Source organism: Tubulanus polymorphus, chromosome 3 (genome assembly GCF_964204645.1).
Source record: "Tubulanus polymorphus chromosome 3, tnTubPoly1.2, whole genome shotgun sequence".
Taxonomy (NCBI): domain Eukaryota; kingdom Metazoa; phylum Nemertea; class Palaeonemertea; order Tubulaniformes; family Tubulanidae; genus Tubulanus; species Tubulanus polymorphus.
The window spans coordinates 2,526,041-2,545,245 of NC_134027.1; the positions used below are offsets into that span (position 1 = coordinate 2,526,041).

General features: G+C 38.6%; 4 protein-coding genes across 6 annotated transcripts; 1 reads left to right on the plus strand and 3 right to left on the minus strand.

The window, feature by feature from the left end:
* Positions 1-551: 551 nt before the first annotated feature.
* Positions 552-3,092, minus strand: LOC141901378 (E3 ubiquitin-protein ligase TRIM71-like). The gene has a single exon (XM_074788584.1). It carries the CDS (start codon positions 3,090-3,092, stop codon positions 780-782), a length of 2,313 nt encoding a protein of 770 aa, XP_074644685.1. The 3' UTR covers positions 552-779.
* Positions 3,093-3,926: 834 nt separating this feature from the next.
* LOC141901034 (coiled-coil domain-containing protein 102A-like) lies at positions 3,927-7,652 on the minus strand. Its single transcript, XM_074788105.1, has 8 exons — positions 7,598-7,652; positions 6,328-7,371; positions 5,891-5,999; positions 5,704-5,820; positions 5,399-5,602; positions 5,144-5,314; positions 4,833-4,936; positions 3,927-4,751 (listed from the first exon to the last, which is right to left on the minus strand). Exons 2-8 carry the CDS (start codon positions 7,347-7,349, stop codon positions 4,640-4,642), a joined length of 1,839 nt encoding a protein of 612 aa, XP_074644206.1. The 5' UTR covers positions 7,350-7,371; positions 7,598-7,652; the 3' UTR covers positions 3,927-4,639.
* Positions 7,653-7,677: 25 nt separating this feature from the next.
* LOC141901033 (uncharacterized) lies at positions 7,678-14,393 on the plus strand. Of its 3 annotated transcripts, none has more exons than XM_074788102.1 (7): positions 7,678-7,699; positions 8,418-8,694; positions 9,085-9,222; positions 9,524-9,717; positions 10,089-10,278; positions 10,528-10,709; positions 12,807-14,393. In XM_074788102.1, exons 2-7 carry the CDS (start codon positions 8,442-8,444, stop codon positions 14,094-14,096), a joined length of 2,247 nt encoding a protein of 748 aa, XP_074644203.1. In that variant the 5' UTR covers positions 7,678-7,699; positions 8,418-8,441; the 3' UTR covers positions 14,097-14,393. The 3 variants fall into 3 exon arrangements, with proteins under 3 accessions (XP_074644203.1, XP_074644205.1, XP_074644204.1); XM_074788104.1 differs by lacking the exon at positions 12,807-14,393 and adding an exon at positions 11,228-12,254; XM_074788103.1 differs by lacking the exon at positions 7,678-7,699 and adding an exon at positions 7,732-7,784.
* A 7-nt stretch (positions 14,394-14,400) lies between these two features.
* On the minus strand, positions 14,401-18,475 carry LOC141901149 (uncharacterized). The gene is made up of 18 exons (XM_074788248.1): positions 18,354-18,475; positions 18,084-18,223; positions 17,876-17,968; positions 17,628-17,766; positions 17,492-17,532; positions 17,350-17,419; positions 16,946-16,982; positions 16,802-16,865; positions 16,580-16,720; positions 15,954-16,077; positions 15,708-15,847; positions 15,494-15,586; positions 15,280-15,418; positions 15,157-15,197; positions 15,002-15,071; positions 14,875-14,911; positions 14,732-14,795; positions 14,401-14,650 (listed from the first exon to the last, which is right to left on the minus strand). Exons 1-18 carry the CDS (start codon positions 18,388-18,390, stop codon positions 14,492-14,494), a joined length of 1,629 nt encoding a protein of 542 aa, XP_074644349.1. The 5' UTR covers positions 18,391-18,475; the 3' UTR covers positions 14,401-14,491.
* Positions 18,476-19,205: the final 730 nt, after the last annotated feature.

Below are 19,205 nucleotides of genomic sequence, written 5' to 3' on the forward strand. Positions count from 1 at the left end.
TTATACACTTTTTTTAAACCACCGGTAATAATCGAATATCCAAGCAATCAAATTACGATACACAATAATATCTACACATTATCTCAGGTCACGTAAAAACATCCCAACACCTTCGCTGACACCATAAACAAGCCAGGTCACAAATATAGAAAAGAGACAACTTTTGAAACCGGGTATCGTTAAAAACTGCATTTCTAAGGGTTAAACCCAAAAATACTACAACAGGAAAATGCCCAGAATAATTAATCGGTAAAGAATCTAATCTATCCTGCAGGATCAACACGTGTCCATATAAAGCAATTATCTGATATAATGCAGCGTTTTTTCCTCCTCCATAATCTAAAATTAACTAATTTTGCACCGGCTCTAGTCACATCATAGATTCAATAAAATAGTGTTCAAATTGGCAACGTAAACTAGCGCAATGACAAACCAACGAAATATTTGATAGATTACTGGCATAGTGATAAGCGTAACAAAATCGTCAACAAATATACACGATATATGTATATGTATATATATATATATAAGGCTATTGATTATTAGAGTAATGTCATGGTAAATGTCGAGAAATTAAAAACAAACGAAAAAACGCGACTGATCAGCGAATCAATCATTTAGAATCAGTATAGGCCTAACTGATTTACTACGAGGTTAATATGTAACGATAATATACCTATCCCCCCTTCTCTCTTTCACTATCTCTCCGTCTTCAACCGACATTTTAACCTATCCCTGAGTATAATACCTGAGCAAAATCATCACGAGCACTAACTTGTCTAAAACAGATGCACGCGGTTATTACCGAAATCAACAACCGCGATCAGTCCGTCCGGCGTAACGCAGATACCCGACGGACGATCCAGTTGTCCGCTGCCGGGACCGTGATTTCCAAACCTGCACAAAAAGTTGCCGTTCGGATTAATTATCTGAATACGATAATTCCTCGAATCAGCGACGATGATATTACCTTCGTGATCGATAGCGACGCCCTGCGGTCGCATGAATTGAACGTTACCCGAACCCTCCGTGCCGAGAAAACGGGCTCCTTGGAAATCCGGTTGCAGAACCAACAATCGATGATTGTTAAAATCGGTAATAATCGCCTGGCCCGAATTATTAAAACAGACGCCTCTCGGAGAATCAAAATGTCTCCACATCGGGCCTTCGAATCCGAATTTGTTTAGAAATTGACCGTCGGTCGTGAATAGTTGTACTCGATGATTGCGAGTATCGGATACGAGTATCTGACCCTCGCTGTTAGTCGCCACATCCCACGGATAGTTAAACTGTCCGTTTTTGTTGCCTTTCTCGCCGAATTTCGACAGAAAAATACCGTCAAAGTTGAATATCTGGATGCGATGGTTATCCTTATCGGCGACTATAATACGGTGTAAGTGGTCGATTTCGACTCCCGCAGGTCGATCGAATTGACCGTTACGCGAACCGGGCGTGCCGAATTTGCGCAGAAACACGCCTTCAGCGTTGAATATCTGCACGCGATTATTACTACGATCGGCGATTACTAAATGACCTTCTTTCGTGCAGGCGACGCCCCACGGACGACACAGCTTTCCGTCATCTTCTCCTTCGCCGCCGAACGTTAGAACTGGATTTAATCCGATGTTGCCGTAGTTTCGGCCGCAGCGAACGTTCACGCTGAACGGACTGTCGCAGATATGCTTGCCGCGGATCGTCACGGAAAGAACGTGTACGCCCTCGGTTTGAGGTCGATAGCTCACTCCGTACGTGCCATTTTGGCGATCGACGATTTCGGCGTGATAAAGGACTCCTTCGGGACTCTCGACTACCGCGCCGACCGGATCACCGCCGATCATACGATTGTCGCCCGTGTGATCTTTAGCGTGTACGATTATACAGGCGGCTTTGCCTTTCAGCGCCCTCTTTATGCCGTCGCCGGACGCGACCGAGAGCGGAGCGTACGCGCTGCTCGATACAAAACCCATCTGACAAATAGCGACGTGTAACGCAGCGTCGGGAGGCGTGAATAAAATAAAATCATCTTCATGAGGTTGGAGGTAGTTTCGCAGATGACGAATGTTTTGCATTTCGGTTACGATTTTGTCTTGAGTTTTAAGTATTTCGACGTCGCTACCCGTATCGATAACAGTTTCACAATGTTCAACAGTTTGAGAGAGACTCGCTAGTCCCTGTTTTAACTCTTCCATTTGCAAATGAAGAGTTTTTCCTTTGGCCTGACGTATTTTCTCGACCTGTCGTAACAAGTCGTGTTCCCTGGCTTCGAGAGCGGCCATGTGACGATGCGTTATCTGACGGATCTCGGACGCGACCCCCTGCGAACGCATCTCGACATGTTCAGCCGTTACCTGAGACAAAGATATGCTCTCCTCCAACGCTTTCATCCCTGATTTAGCGTCGGACAGAAGCTTCATCGTTATTGCCTTTGAATTCTCGACCGCGTCTTGTAAATAAATGAAGTTGTGTCGTTGATGAAGATTCATCGTACATTCCCTGCAGATCGGCTTCGTACACGTATCGCAGTACAGCCGTAAAACTTCAAATTCGTGCATTTCGCAATAATTACACGGACGATCGATACCGTTATTGATGTTGAACTGGTGAAGATTATTCAAAGCGATTATCGAACTGTTGTGATTTCGCCCGTCGAATCGGATGATCTCATGATCCCGGGTCAGACGTACTCTTTGATGGGCGTGTACGCACTTATCGCATAAGTACTCCTTACAGTTGCGACATTGAGAGGTAGCTTTATTTCCGTCATCGCACGAGTTACAGCTCTGAATCGCCGTATCGTCGAGACCGTCGTCGTTATTACGCAACGGTTCGTATTCTTCTTCCTGAGTTACGACTACGTCCAAAATATTCGAGATAAACGAATTCGACGGTAAACTTTCCAAACCGTCGTCGCCTAACTGGACCTTGTGGCCGCACGTCGGACATCGTAAGATACTCTCACCACATAGTTCCCGAGTTAAACACGGCCTACAAAACGTATGCAGGCAAGGCAGAACTTTCGGATCATCTAACTGATCAAAACACAGCGGGCACGAGGGCTGGTGGTTTCCTATCGGAGTTGGATACGCCGCCATCTCATCATTTAAACATGGACCACACTGCATCAGATAATCGGTTATTTACATTTATTAGAAGAACGGAATTACTCACAGCTGATTTATGTAACCCGCTGACTGTCACTGCTGACACTGTTGTTGTGGAGCTGCACTAGGATTGTCCACAACTTTTTGAACCATCGGAATTACACCACTGATTACAGGATACCTCACTCGTTTTAGCGCACCAATCCTAGGCAGTCATCTTATCTATGAGGTAGATAGGTTAAAATGATATGAATCTCTCGCTTTTAGTCCATTACATCCATCGTTTGCGAGCGCTTCTCGTGAAAAATGCATCTTGTGAAAGGGGCGCCATCTTACTATAAACATGGGCGGAGTTTACTCGTTCAGCCAATCACAACGCGCAGAAATGGCTCAGTAATTTTTATCAATCAACTCTACGTAGTATCGTCAACTGCCAACGCAGTTAATAGATGGCGGTATGATCTGCGATGCTGGTTCATGTAAAAGCCGATAGGTGGGGAATGCATCGTGGCTTCTCGCTTAACCTATTCTGCGTATCTGTCAAAATTTATAATTGATAGATTTTTTTAATTACGGACTATGATTTTCTAAATTACGGACCAACTCCAGTTATAGTCCGAGTCAACTCAAAAGAAATCAAGACTTTTATTTTACGCCAAGAACCTCAGACTTGTGTCTGATGTACCACTAGGATCGTAGAGTGACGGAGATCACTGTGTGGGGGGAGGTTAACTTTTTCACAAATAATAACAATAAAATCAACATTATTAGTTTAAAACATAACTATATATTTTTCCATGATAATTTAACATATGATCATGTGTATAATCAATTGAAAAAAAAAAGAATTTGTGCAAATGTGGCATTAATGACACCATATAAAAATAAACAGGCGAAAATCAAACTGACTATATTAATTGTAGCGACCAAATGTAGGAAGACAAATCATTTCATCCTTGTTCCCTTCGATTCAGAATTTCAGAAACGCTAAACAGAGATTCTAACTATTCTTTACAAGATATCATTAAAGTATCACAGTTCTAAACAGAATATCACTTGGCAAAGAATCTTCAATACTTTCCTTCAAATAAGAAACAAGAAAACGTTCTAGCTTACATAATACAACGGGTATCCTATGATGATTTATAATGAAGGGACCACAATTTCAAGAAGATATGTTTGAATAATGGCAGCATACAGGAATAAATAAAAAAATAAAATGGGACATATCATTAATTATATAACAATTATACATTGTTTGCAGATAAATATATATCAAGACTATGTGTGAAGGACTCACAATAAACTGAAAATTCGTCAGTAATTGGAAACTACAATGCAAGCTATCCGGCCAGATAACGTGATGAGTTCTCAGTCGAAAATTGTCAATAATCGATTTGTGAAAAAGTTCATTTGCTCAATTGAAATGAAGAATAAATTGAGCTTGGATGAATGAGTACAAACTACTATTAACACCTTGTAGATCCTTGCATGCCATAAGTGGAAACGTCCACAGCAGCGTTTGAGGTTCCCGATTATCAGATCTGTTCCTCATCAGTCTCCGGTTCAGTACCGGATACTTCGATATCAATCATATCAAATGATTTCATACTCGATGAACGAGGTAAGTTTCCTTCAGCACGACGTAACCTATAAAACACAACAAAAATATTCAAATATCACATCATCAAATATCTTAGTGCTTCAATTTTTAAGTATTTCAAAATCTACCTCGATTTAGCGTGTTCGAATTGCACTTGTATTCCTTCCAATTGTTCTTGTAGTTCATCATTTGAACGTTGAATTCTACGCGCGTTGTTAGTTTGATTATCCACCTGGGGAAAAGAACAAAAAAAAGTTTTGGAATTAACATTTTGGTTGTTTTGCTGTTGACGAGTGCCTCAAGGAACTCCCCATATATGGAAGGATATCTAATAATCTCATCAAGCAATCTTTAGTAAAGGGTTAGGAAAATATCAGGGAATTTTTAATTCCACGATCCATCAGAGCCCTGTATCTATTGGGAAGCACATGCCACTCACTTCATCCTCGGCATTAGCCAGGTCTTTACGCAATTCTTCAATTCGTGCGCGTAGTTTTTTCACGTCGATCTCGTACTGTTCAGCACGTCGGCGAGCGTGTTCTAATTCTGTAGTTCGTTCTTGTAGCAGCTTTTTACACTTATTATGACTATGTTTCAGATCTGATAACTCCTGAAAATGACGAGTCAAATTGAAAATTGAGACATACGACGGATAAATTGTCAATAGATAAAATGTAGCAAATTACAATAATACCTTATTCTTATCATGTAAATCCTGTTGTATAATTTTCATATCATTATCCATTAGAGTCATTTTGTTACGTTTGCCTAAATTCTCCTCCATTTCCGATATCGAATGACGTAGTTTTTTGTTTTCTCTTTCTAGAGCTATTTTTTCAGTTTCTAACCGTTCTCGTTTGCCCCATTCAGCCGCATTCTCCGCCTGAAGACGTTCCAACTATCAGAAAACAATTGAAAAGAACAGCTCTTACCACATCTTCGAGTTATAGACTTCAGACAAAATTAAGACTCATTCTTTCAGGTTCTCAACTAACATACCTCTTTCCTAAGATCAGAAAGCGTTTTATCCATGTTGAATCTTGAACAGGTTTCATCTTCTAATTCTTGTGTCATTCTACCCAACTCGTGCTCATGTTCATCGCGTAATTTGGTCAGCTACAAAATATTTCAACACGAATTGGAGAAAATTCTATCAAGTTGTAGTTTACTCAATCAATCGCCCTACCTCTAATAGATTATCTTGATTTGAAAGTTTCAGGTCGTCATACTTAATTTTCATCGTAGAAAGTTCTCTTTGTAGTTCGTCCATCTGTTTGGTAATTTGAGTTTTTTCGCTGAAAACCGAAAAGAAATAAGCTTGAACTAGCGCACGGCCAGAGCGAGCAACCACCACAACCATTATCAATCAATCGACTTCAAAATAGATTGTTAGGCTCGCAAATGCATACATAATCACAGGACTGATGAAATATGGATTAAATTAATTTTTCTATTCAGTGACTTATTTCCATTGTATTATTCAAGAGAAAACCTCATTTGAATCCAACTGAAATGTAGGAGAAATTGAAGGCGGAAGACGAAGCCACTACTGGTGACACCTGGTGGATCCTCGCCTGCCCTGTAATCAAGAACTGCAAAAGTAGAATCCCTATCTATACTCACTCTCTTTCTGCTTTGATTGTTTTTTGAGCTTCGTCGAGTTTCAGAGAAACTGCTGCGATCTTCTGTTCGACTAATAATGTATTGTCTATAATTAAGTCATCTTTGCCCTGAGATAGATTACTAGCGCTACTAACTGCATCGATATTATCAACCGAATCAACCGCTGAATTAGTCACTTTATTTTCATCTATTTCTGATTGTGATAGTTCTGTATTTGAAGCTTGTGTTTCGCTACAAGCTTCCTGCACAGTTTTTTCTTGTTCCGCCGTCGTTCGACTGTTGTCCGTATCGATATCTTGTTCCGCGGGAACGATTTGAATCTGATGTTTTAATTCTCCGATTTTCGACTCCAGTTCGGATTTCTCGCGTTTCACGGCGCCGATCTCGTTCAACGCGGCTTCTAATTTCAAACGTAAATGCCGACAATCTTCGCGCGCTTTGTTGCGTTCGTTTCGAACCTTGCTCCATTTTTCGCGCCAGTTCGCCGTGCAGTCCGACCACCAGCGCATTGTTTTTTCCATCTGAGCGGCTCGTGCTCGCGCCTCATCGAGTTCTCGCTGACGGATTTCCTCACGAGCGTCCCAGTCATTATCCATACCCATATTATGTTGCGGGGCCGGTGGGTATGACACGGGGCGTTGGTCCCATAATTTTTCCGCTTGGTGCTGATTTGACGAATGATGCGATACCGGGGTCGATATGAGAGATGAATGAGTAACGTGCGGAACGACGGGAGTGTGCGTAGGTGTTGAGATTAATCCTAGATGAACGACAGGTGTTCGTCCGCCGTGAGACATTTCGAACGGTCCCGGAGTATCCATACTACACAACGATTGAGAATCATAATCGTAATGAACTGGAGTAGCTCTAGGGGTGTGAGGAACCGGACTAGCTGCTACCGATCCTTGAGGTGTCGGATTATTAGATTTCGAAGTGACGCCGACGTACGAGACATCACCCCCTCCTCCTCTATCTCCTCCTTTACGATGATGATGTTTCTCGGGTTTTGACGACGGGTTCATCGCGTTAAATTTCCTCCATTTTCTGAATTAAATGAATAGTAGATGATCAAACTTGGTCTGGGGAAAAAATATAGACCTCCAAATGAAATGGGCTGAATAAAATGAAATTGTATTAGATTGAATTTTGAAAGGCCCCGCAAAATGAACAGTACGAGTTTAAACTGTTGAATGCACCAGAAACTATTCATCTTATATTCTATAGAACGCTTTAGATTTATCTCATGAATCAGTTTGATTGATAAACTCACCTTTAAGCGGAAAATAGTGAAAAATTCCATTAAATGATCAAGCCGGAAGTCGATCGAACGGCCCACAATGCACCGTTAGGCTTGGGTTTGATTGAAAAAAAGGTTTGAATTTCAGTCAGTTTTTACTCATTTTTCGTATTCAACAGGATTGAATTATTGATTGTCTGTTTAAACCGGTTGATCGGAGGTATTTTTAGCGTGTCTATTTTTAATCAGATTCACGCGTTTTATTCAAACAGAACGAAAACGACAAATACTGATAAATCAATCCAATTCAATCAACTTAATTGATTTAACATAGACCTAATGGGGAGTTGTTACTATGCAATAATTTCTAACCTAAGATTTTTGGAAGAAAATGAACATCAATTTTGAGAAGGTTTTTATAAAAAAAAGGCCTGTTGTGCTGTTTCCTTTTTTAAGTAGATTTTTATAAGAGCGAGGCTTAAAAAGGGCTAACGTTGAAGTGTTAGGCGTTTCCACCAGTTGAGTGGGTGTGAGCGCATCTATCTACTTACACTAGTCTAGTATCTAGCTGTTATTCCTCACCGTAACAATGTCTGGTACCGGTATTCAGACCTCTACACACTCATCATCAGCCATCCTCCCTCCTCGTAGTCTTAGCAGGGATTTGAACCTGGCTGCTGATTGCGTCGTTAGACTGTGTCGTGGCTTGAATCACCGTAGGCGTAAGGTACACACCTGTACACTTGGGCTAATCATACCACGCGTAGAGTCTCGCAGTGTCATCAGGTTCAAATCCTTCTTGGGACTGCTGTAAAAAGGAGATTGCGTAATACTTTCACGGTAATACTTTCAGGAGCGTGTGTAAGATATTATAGTCATGGACGTGAGCACGTCAGAAGAAACAGTTATACTGATTGACAGTCAAGATTCACATCAGAATATTGAAGACAATTCTGGTAATACAGCAGTAGCAGCTGCAGCTACTGCAGGTACTGCTACTAGTGTTGAACAACCACAGTACGTAACGCTACAGTTAGAAGATGGAACTGAAACTCTAGGACAAGTTGTTCATGTATCTGAAGATGGTCAAGCAACTGTCACATTTGTACAAGAAATCAATGCCCCACCAGGTTAGTCACTTTTATACCTAACCCAGACTTTCTTTTATTCATTATTCACTCTCATCAATGAAAGCAGTATAATGATGATTTATTACTTTAAAAGGGCTTTACATTATGAATTCTCACAGCTCTACAAAATATAGAGAAGTATTTAAAAACTATTCCTGAACTAATTAATCAATGAAAAGCTTCTCTGAATGAAAAATCTTTTAACTTTTCAAAGCTGGAAAGGAATCAATATTTTGTATTTGACTCGTTTTTGGTTCAGGGCTTTGATTTTAAGTAAAGCCCGATGGTTAGCACTACATATCCCTTGTAAACATAGCATTGATCATTCATTTATGGTTTACAAGATATGAAAATATTTATGCTAACTTTCATTTTTCATTTTCTGTGCAGGTGAGCTGAACATTTCACAGGAACAGCAACCAATCGCTGATACATCATTAAAAACCTTCGATGAAAAGACGTCAACCCCGGTGTTGGATGTTTATCCACCATATAGTGTCGTTGAGCCGAAAGAAGTTAATTTTCCAGGTACCGCGCGACTATGAAATCAAATATTTGCTTGTTGTTTGTCTAATTTATTCGATTGTACAGTCGAATTCCAGTAAACCAACACTTCGAAAGAAAGACTAATTGAGACTCCCAACAAGATAGAAAGTAGAGCCAGCACAGCTCAAGCCAGTTTGAGCCATGACATAAAATTCAACAATAAGGAGGAAAATAATAATATAATATAATTTGATGTTTGGACTTAACTAATTCTAATAGTCACCTTCAGGAATGGACTGAAAATGATTTTTGATTGTAATCGTTAAGCTGATTGTTTTTTTAGAAGATGAGGAGGAAAACTTTGAAGGAAGTCCACTTCACAAGGTTCCGGAGAAACGTACCCCCGGCGGTGCTGTGATAATCAGAGCTGAGGATTTAGATTTGGATTCTAACGATGTCGGAAATACTGATATAGACCAACATACAACCACTCAGATCGTCCGACAAGCAGTTAAAACTTACAGAGATGGCGATACGGTATGTAACCAATAAAATTGTGCTCTTCCAGATGTGGAATTATCTTTTTTCCCTTTCGATTGCTACGTTTGAAAATTGCATTATCTCTGAAACAGATATCTCCTATTGGGAGAAGAATGATTGGTCCACCTGAAGAGAGCACAATCAAAAAGGGCCTTGTAGCTTAATGAATTGATTTCAAACTTTCAATGCACATTCAAGTCGTCGAAGCTAGGATGACCATTATATTGACAAACTATCCAAAAGACGACTTAGTAAAATATATTGGAACTACAAATTGAGACTCAAAATAGTGACGATTAAAGTAGTTTGACGACTTATCCAATGGCGGCTTAAACAAAATCACTGTAGCGTTGCTCTATCGTTTGCAGGAATTTTCAAAAACGTATCTCAGAGATTATCAAAGTCTCATAAACTTAGTTCAGAAATGTAAAGAACCACAATGTGGCTGTCATAAATATCACTGTCCGATGTGTGATGTCCAGCGATTTAAGCCAGCATTTATGCATAAACTAACAAGACATTTGAAAGTACATTGGGAAAATCGGATTAGCTATAAGGGTAAGTGGTATGTACCGCATGTATGCAATATGAGCATCTACATCTTCGTGGTTCAGAGTGATTGGAAAATGTGAAATATTGATGTCTGCTTAAAAATTGTGAAAACCTGTGAAATCATCAAAATGTGTAACAAAAATCTATGAAAAATGTCTGTAATAATATTTTTACAGTTCATCAATCTGACATCTACATTACTAATGAACTCTTTTCGACAATTTTTTTGTTGAAATGTGAAATTTGTATTTGCAGATGGAGGTATTCTAAGATGTTCCAGATCTTGTATCGAAGACCTACGAGGTGTGATCCACTACCACTGTCCCGAGTGTCCTCGACTATTCAAGAAACGCAAGAACATAGTCATCCATCTTGTGAGAGTGCACGAAGCTCCTCCATCTATTCTACGCAGTCAATCTCAGGATGAACCGACGAAGGTAATTCAATTGAAAGTCATTCATATCTGGATTTTTAACAGGCTAGCTGCTAGGCCCTGATCAATGTTCTCCATATGCCAGGATTTCAGAGGGGCTTCATTGATTCTGCTGAAGTAACTAAGCTTCTGGTCTCCCAAAAAATGTTAAAAATTATGCATAATTTTGGAAAGATCTGCTATTTTTGCAGTAACTCATCACTTACCGGTAAATTTGTTGAGTACATGTATTCAAAGAATTTACATCAAATTTATATGTAGTAGAGGCATAGAAGATATTTAAAAGGTGGTGGCTGATTTTCAGAGAGGTGGCCGCCCCTTTAAAACCCCTTGTGGAGAACATTGAGTTTGACACTTAGAATCAGAAAGTCTGTTACTGATAACAATAATATAACCAGTCGTCTGTAGAGTTTGATGTGGAGTGATTTGAAATTGTTTGAACTACTTGATATTCATTCATATTGCGTAATATTCATCTTAATTACAAAACGGCTGTTTATTTTATTTTGTTCTTGGTCATAGACAACGACGAAGTCACCTGCAGGAAACTCCACCGGATTGCTCTCTAACCCTATCAGTTTCGGGAATGAAAATGGTCGAGGAGGGAAATCGGCGAAAGTCAGCAGCGTTCCGTCGGCTAAAGTTGTGTCAAATCCAAAAATAGTTATTGGTGAGGACGGGATCGCGAGAATAGTGTCACTGGGATCATCTTCGAGTAACGCCATCGTTAAAAATCTCAATACACTCGAGGCATCCGCGTCCGGTAGTTCAATTATTGAAAAGAAAGGTAGTTACCTTCTATTGCCGGTACCTAAAAAATCCGGCAATAGTAAACAACAACTTACAAATCTCTCGGTACCACTGCACGGCGAATTCGGATTAGAAAGCGTCATCAGCAGTGAAGGAGATTTGTCATCGGAGACCGAACTTTCTTTACCGCGAAAACGTAAATTAAGCGAGAAAGATTCTTCTGATTTCGCGGCGAAGCTAATTTGTAAAGAATCGATGATTGATGAAGCCGAGGACTTGTTGAACGCGGTTTCAGACGAAAACAGCGGCGCCACCTTCGAGAATATCAAATCGAATATAAACGATATTTTAGCCGATTCGGGACTCGACGATATTACAACCGATATGTTGTACGACGCTATCGAGAAACCGATCAATACTTTAAACAAACGTATTCAGAGTTTAGAAAAGAATCTCAACATCGCCGTCGAACGTCTGAAAAAGATCGAACATCAGTGAAAGATTGATGATTTATAACAGTCAAACTGCGCTGACTCATCATTGGATAAGTGGTCACATTGAGTCCTAATTTGTATTTGCAATTCATTTTCAAATGTCGTGTTAGTTATCAACGCGACTATCGTCCCAGCTATGACTGTATAGTCAAACTCAAGCCCTCAAGTAAGTCATGTAATTGTGACAACTTACCCTATGACTAAAGCAAGTTTGACCATATATTATGTGTAATTGTTGATTTGTTATAATTGTATATATATATATATATATTAATTACATCATTATGTTCAAATAAACTTTTAGATGCGATGTCGATATTTTACAGTTGGTTTGTAAATAGTTCATTATCTCAGCTCTAAGATACCAGTTTAGACATCGACCAATTTAAATATTTGGAAGGGGTTTGTTCATTTTTGGTAAACGAATCAATCTTCTATTTGTAACTTGCTTTTATATTAGATATCGCCGACATCATGAATTTGTTTTCACACATCATCTCAGTGCATTTATAAATAAAACGATTATTGTATTAAAATAGTACTCAATTTATCTCTCATTTAATTGTCGATTGTGGTGCTTGTGGATGCTTTTTCAAGATAAAATCCATTCCTCAAAATTGTAGCCTGTTAAGATCCAGGGGCCAGTTGCATAGTCATGGCTTAGACTTAAGACCAGTCTAAGACCAACTTAGTTCTATAGCTAATCTAACAACTTAAGACCAGTCTTAAGATTTAAGACCACTTTTGGACTTAAGTCATGACTATGCAACTGGCCCCAGATACTATACATATTTCCAAATGTGAACATGTGAAGTTCATGAACCGCGGTATCTATTTTATCATTTGTTTACTTGTAGGTATTTCATACTGTAACGGCTACTATTCTACAGACAGTACTTGATTATATCGATGAAAAGGCTACGGATCTGATAGACTTCATTCAGCAGCATTACAACGTAACAGTTTCTCATATCGATGATAAATACATTCTAGAAGGAAACTTTGATAGTATTACGCAAGCGCATACATATATAAACGACAAATTAATGAAAAAGGTTGCGGCTAAAGATTTGGAATTGTTAAAAGAGATGGAAGAGGAAGATGAAGATGATAGTAAACAAACTGAATCGAAGTTTCGGTATAAATACACGCGAGCGCGAAGTCGTTTTACTTTACCGGTTCAAATAGAACCTGATTCAAACATAGAACAATCTAAAAACAACGATGAACAAAGCTCTAATGACGTGTTCGTTGAAATCGTTAAAGATGATATTTCCAGTGCCGTAGATGAGGAAAATTCAGCTGAGAAATCGTCAAAGGGCGGTTATCAACTGAAAGATCGAACGTGTAACATGTGCGGTGAAACGTTCCACGGTTTGAGACGATATTCGAAACACATTCGTGAAGTCCATAACGTCAAACGAGCTCCGTCGGAAATGGTCACGTGCGAATTATGCGGAAAATCGTTACGTAAAAAACATTTGAAACAGCACGTGTTAAACGTTCACAAAAAACAGCGTCCGCACGTGTGTCAAATCTGTAATCGAGGTTTCACCACTAATTCATATTTGCAGTATCATTTAACGACGCACAAAGACGCCGACGAACGAACCAGGCCGTATTTATGTCCACACTGCGGCCGAGGATTCTACCGAAATACACAATTACAAGATCATATAAACGGACATACGGGTAATAAACCGTATACATGTAAACTATGCGATAAATCATTCCCGTATCGTTCCGCGTTACATAAACATTATTCGGTCCACGAAGAGAAACTGTTTCGGTGTTCGCGGTGTTCAAAAACGTTCAAGAATAACGAACACTTAGAGGATCACATGCGTTCACACGAAACCGATTGTTATCCGTGTTTGCAGTGTGGAGAAATGTATGACGACAAACAATCATTAACGATTCATACACAGAATCATTGTACAAATAGTATAACAGCATCGCAGCAAGATTCCAATCAACCTCAGTATATGTGCGGATATTGTCAGAATATATTCCCAGATCTGTCAACTGTTCAGGAACATTTGATCGAGCATGTCTCCGAGTCTTTACAACCCACACAGACATTACTGCAGTCATTAGCTACTTCATTTGATGAAAGTTTAATCAAACAGCCAATAAATCAATCGTAGTTGAGCGATGGACATTTGTTGCCTTCGTACCAGACAATTCATTTCTTACTACAGTAGACTATGCTCGAGTCAGATATGGTGAATTCATATAAATGTTTAACTCATATGTTTGTTGAAATATCTTTCTGAACCTGACATAAATTTTTACGGTTTATAACTGAACAGATTTATACAGTCCAAAGATCTGACTGAAGCGGAGTCTACTGTAGAAGGTGAATCAGAGTAGAATACCCGGTAGTTAAAATCCAGTACTCGGTGAAAAATCAGGCAAAAACGAATGAAATGTTTAAAACAATTATCAGCCAAACAGTTTAATAAATTCTACAAAATTATATGTTAAATCATTAATGATTTGTTTAGCTCATGGAGTCCATATATTATCATAAGGAATAGTTTTATCTCGGACAAAGAGCATGTCTGCCACCATCAATAGGAATTGAAGCACCAGTAATAAATGACGCAGCATCAGAGGCTAGAAAGGTAATAGTTTTTGCTACTTCTTCCACCTCCCCTGGTCGTCCGAGCGCGTGAGTTGTCTTACAATGCTCCAAAAACTGAAATCAAATCAAATATATCAATGATCAGCTGTGAGTGATCGCGATGTAACGACATAATTATGAATGTACGGTTCTTACATTTTTGTATGCCTCCTCATCCATGCCTCCACGTTTGTGGATTTCTGTTTTCACAACGCCAGGACTGAAATAAGTTGCATCATTTCAGATAAGTTGCATGAAAAAGAATATCACCATGTTTTCAATTAGTGGCTTTAACTTACTTCACAGAATTCACCCTCACTTGTTTAGAGGCAAGTTCTGTAAACAGAATAAACATTCGATTAATGATTATTCGAATAATTGAAATGGTTTTCATTTGTAAAGGAAACAATAGCAACTTGAAATTACCAATAGCGGAACATCGAACAAACTGATCGACAGCTGCTTTAGACATACAGTATCCGAGAACATTAGGAAACTGCAATGAAATAGCATACATAGATACAGCAGACAGTACAAGAGGATTCTACCACATTTATTCCTCAATAGATTATTATACATACCGATCTTATACCATTCACACTTGAAACTACTACTATATTCCCTATTGATAGAAATGAAGCATTTATTAGAAGTTAGTTCAAGACTTACAGAAATCAAGGCTTTTGTGTCAATAAATTAATAACCTTTCACTTTAGTGAGGTAAGGAGTTGCTAAGTGTGATAAATAGACTACAGCGCGAGTGTTAACTCGAAATTGCTCATCATATTCATCCATAGATAAATTCTCGATGGAGCCTTTATGAAGTAAACCTGCATTATTCACCTGAAAGAGGAAATGAAATCAAAATGTACGCCATATATCTGAGAAAGGGAGGAGACACCTGGGTGAAATACTTACAAGCACATCAATCTGACTGAATTTAGCCACACATTCATTAATAATCTCCTTCAAGTCTTCATCTTTACCCATTTCAGCCTGAACCATCAAAACCTTTAAAATAACAGTGAAAAATAGTTAGGCCGGTGTGTCCTTGGAAATATTCCTCCATAACTCATCACTTGTCAAGTTTTAGAATGATCTGAATCTGATTGCTTTATCTCTTCTAGGCTACCTCCGATTCTTTCAAGCCCTCTGCAATGCAGGAGTCGAAGGTCTTTTTCAAATTTTCCATATTGCGACCACATATGACTAGTTTACTTCCAAGTTTAGCAAATTCAATTGCTGTTTGACATCCAATACCTGAACTGGCACCTGGAATTTAAAAAAAAACAAATCATGGCAGATGCAGCCCCACTATCATTTTTATTTGAATATAATCTCAATAATGAACTATACACTTTCATTTTTAAACGCTTACCAGTAATGACAACAACCTTTCCTTTTAACGATGCCATTATTTTCAATGAGAGTTGCACAGTAAACGCCAATTTACCACTTGAGAAACCAGGAAGTTGTGGGTGGTGAGCGGTGAGCAGTAGTGACTTTTTAAAAAAGTTGTTTGATGGTAATGTAACAAATTGACCCTGAGGTTTCGAATCCCGATCTCAAGTAGAAAATAAATAGCGGAGTACTCCGCCTATCCTCGCTTGCCAGGGGTCCGGTATCGCTATTATTTATCCGCTCCCCGAACTCACTTAGCGTAGTGGGTTCGAATCCCTAGACGGGTGGAACCAAATAAGCCCTTAATATTCCGTTCTCACAAAAACTACGGCGAATTGTTGAGACTCAGTACGAAGCCATTTGGGTCAAATTGATCAAAACAAAACGAATACCGGTATTGTTTGTCATTAGAATTTAATAAACGAGAATCTGGCCCGCCCCAGGCAGAGTGAAAATGTTAGAATGTTAAATCATTTTTATTACCATAACATAACGTTGAATCCCTGATAACCTTTTGCACATCAAGTCTATATTATGAGGAATAAATAAACTTTTGGTGAAATCTAAATCTTCGCTATTTGTGCTTCATCGTGGACAAGAAGCATGTCTACCACCATCAATAGGAATTGAAGCACCAGTAATAAATGATGCAGTATCAGAGGCTAGGAATGTAATAGTTTTTGACACTTCTTCTAATTCTCCTGGTCGTCCCAGCGGATGAGTGGTCTTACAGTGCACCAAATACTGAAATTAAATTGCACACATGATCGGCATCAGTATATTAATGAACATGTATAATAATATCTGGCTGATCCCGGTACTTACATTTCTATACGTCGCTTCATCCATGCCTGAACGTTTATGAATCTCTGTTTCTACCACCCCAGGACTGAAGTAAAGAAAAAGCGCAATTAACTCTCAGATATTGGGTGAATGATTAACTCGTCAAACCATTCGATTTTCGCTTACTTCACTGAATTCACCCTTACTTGTTTCGATGCTAATTCTGTAAAGAGAATGAAGATGGTTGAACGGCTGTTGATTTGAAAAAAAAGACAATTTACATATTGAATTATATACCAATAATAAGTTAAAAACCCACTATCTACAGATTAAAAGAATTTTAAAACCAAGAATTTATCTATTCGAACAATCTAAAATATATAGAATATACGACGTTTCGATCTCACCCTAGAGATCATCGTCAGGTGGATCATCGTCACCTGACGATGATCTCTAGGATCGAAACGTCGTGTATTTCATATATTTTAGATTGTTCGAATAAATAAATTCTTGGTTTTAATCTGTAGATAGTGGGTTTTTATCTTATTATTCGTTGCACCACGTTTGAGTGTGGTTATAGTTCTATATACCAATAGCTGAACATCGAACAAACTGATCGACCGCTGCTTTAGACATACAGTATCCAAGAATACCGGCGAACTGCAAGATGAAATACAGCAGGGTAAAAACATTATTACTCAGTCTTAAAAGAACAAGAATTATCATACATACCGATCTTAAAGCGGACACACTGGAAACAACAACTATATTCCCTATTACCGGGTAATAGAAAATTTAAACCAGTTAAAAAATTCAGTAGATCTGCAGAGCAATCAAGACTTTTGTTTTAATGAACTATATGAATTACCTTTTACTTTAGTGAGGTATGGAGTTGCTAAGTGTGATAAATAGACTACAGCGCGAGTATTAACTCGAAATAACTCATCATATTCATCCATAGATATCGACTCAACAGAATTGTAGCGAAGTAAACCGGCATTATTTATCTGAAGAAAAAATGACTGAATTTATAGCTCGAAAGGATCGTTCCAAAGATCGTCTGGTGCCAACTCGAAAACTGACTCTGTGAGATACTTGGATGAATGAAATACTTACAAGTACATCAATCTGACCGAATTTAGCCACACATTCATCAATGATCTTCTTCAAGTCTTCATCTTTACCCATTTCAGCCTGAACCATCAAAACCTTTAAACATACCAGTGAATAAACAATTAGGCCGGTGTGTCCTTGGAAGTATCCCTCAATAACTCATAATTTCTTGAGTTGATTAAGAACGATCTGGTTGGTGAATCTATACTACCTCAGATTCTTTCAAGCCCTCTGCAATGCAGGAATCGAAGGTCTTTCTCAAATTTTCCATATTACGACCACATATGACTAGTTTACTTCCAAGTTTAGCAAATTCAATTGCTGTTTGACAACCAATACCTGAACTGGCACCTGGAATAAAGACATATGAAGTCTGAGATTTTCTGGAATGTTTAAGTCCAAATACATTTAGTATCCTCACAAGCTATGCTACTTCATGCAGGGCGGAAAATCATGATTACGAATTAAGAAATGACCTTACCAGTAATGATGACAACCTTTCCTTTTAACGAAGCCATTATTCTGAACTTAAGTTCTATGTTCTAAGACAAAGAACTGGCCTGCGTTATACAGCAAGGAACTTTGGCCCCTATCGGCTATGCTTTTCTATGCTTATCTTATCATCTCTATGCCAACAAATGAGAAAAATGACAGTAATAGAAGTAGAATTGTTTGATGAAAGAAAGTGTAAGTCTTCGGAGGTGTTAACAACGAAATCATATCCTTGACCCATCTTTAATTTAAACTAAAACAGAATAAGGAAGTATTTCCATATTGGATTATATTATCCTACGTACACCTTCTTGCACCTTCCTTGGATCTCAGGGGACCAATAAATTTCTTTCTTTTCTTTCTCCTTTAATAATTATTGAAAATCTGTAAATTGAATAGCTTGTTTTTTCTCTCTCATCTCTGCATGACAAAATTTGCACTCGAACCTTGATTTTCTGAAGTACTAAATAATTATCCGGCATAGCGACTGTCAAAACCAACGATTATCCGTCCAATGAGATCTATCACATTCACAAAATTGATGATTATTTAGAATGGCTACCTGGCCTCACACAACAGGACTACAGGACTGTTGTAGTAATTTTAGGGTTTCAAAGGTAGTGACTTGAAGTCCAATGCTTGGAAGGCAGGGTGTATCCTTTCTTCTTATTAATACATTTGATAAGAAGAGATCTTTTTGTGGAATAAAGAATTAATTGTCTTTGAGAATCCCTGTCTTCGAGTTGCCCTTCTTTTTGTCAATTCAAGGCTAAATTGTTTTCGAATCCTCCACTTAATTCCAGCTACTGCAGTGTTTCCTCGAAACATCGAAAGAAAAAAC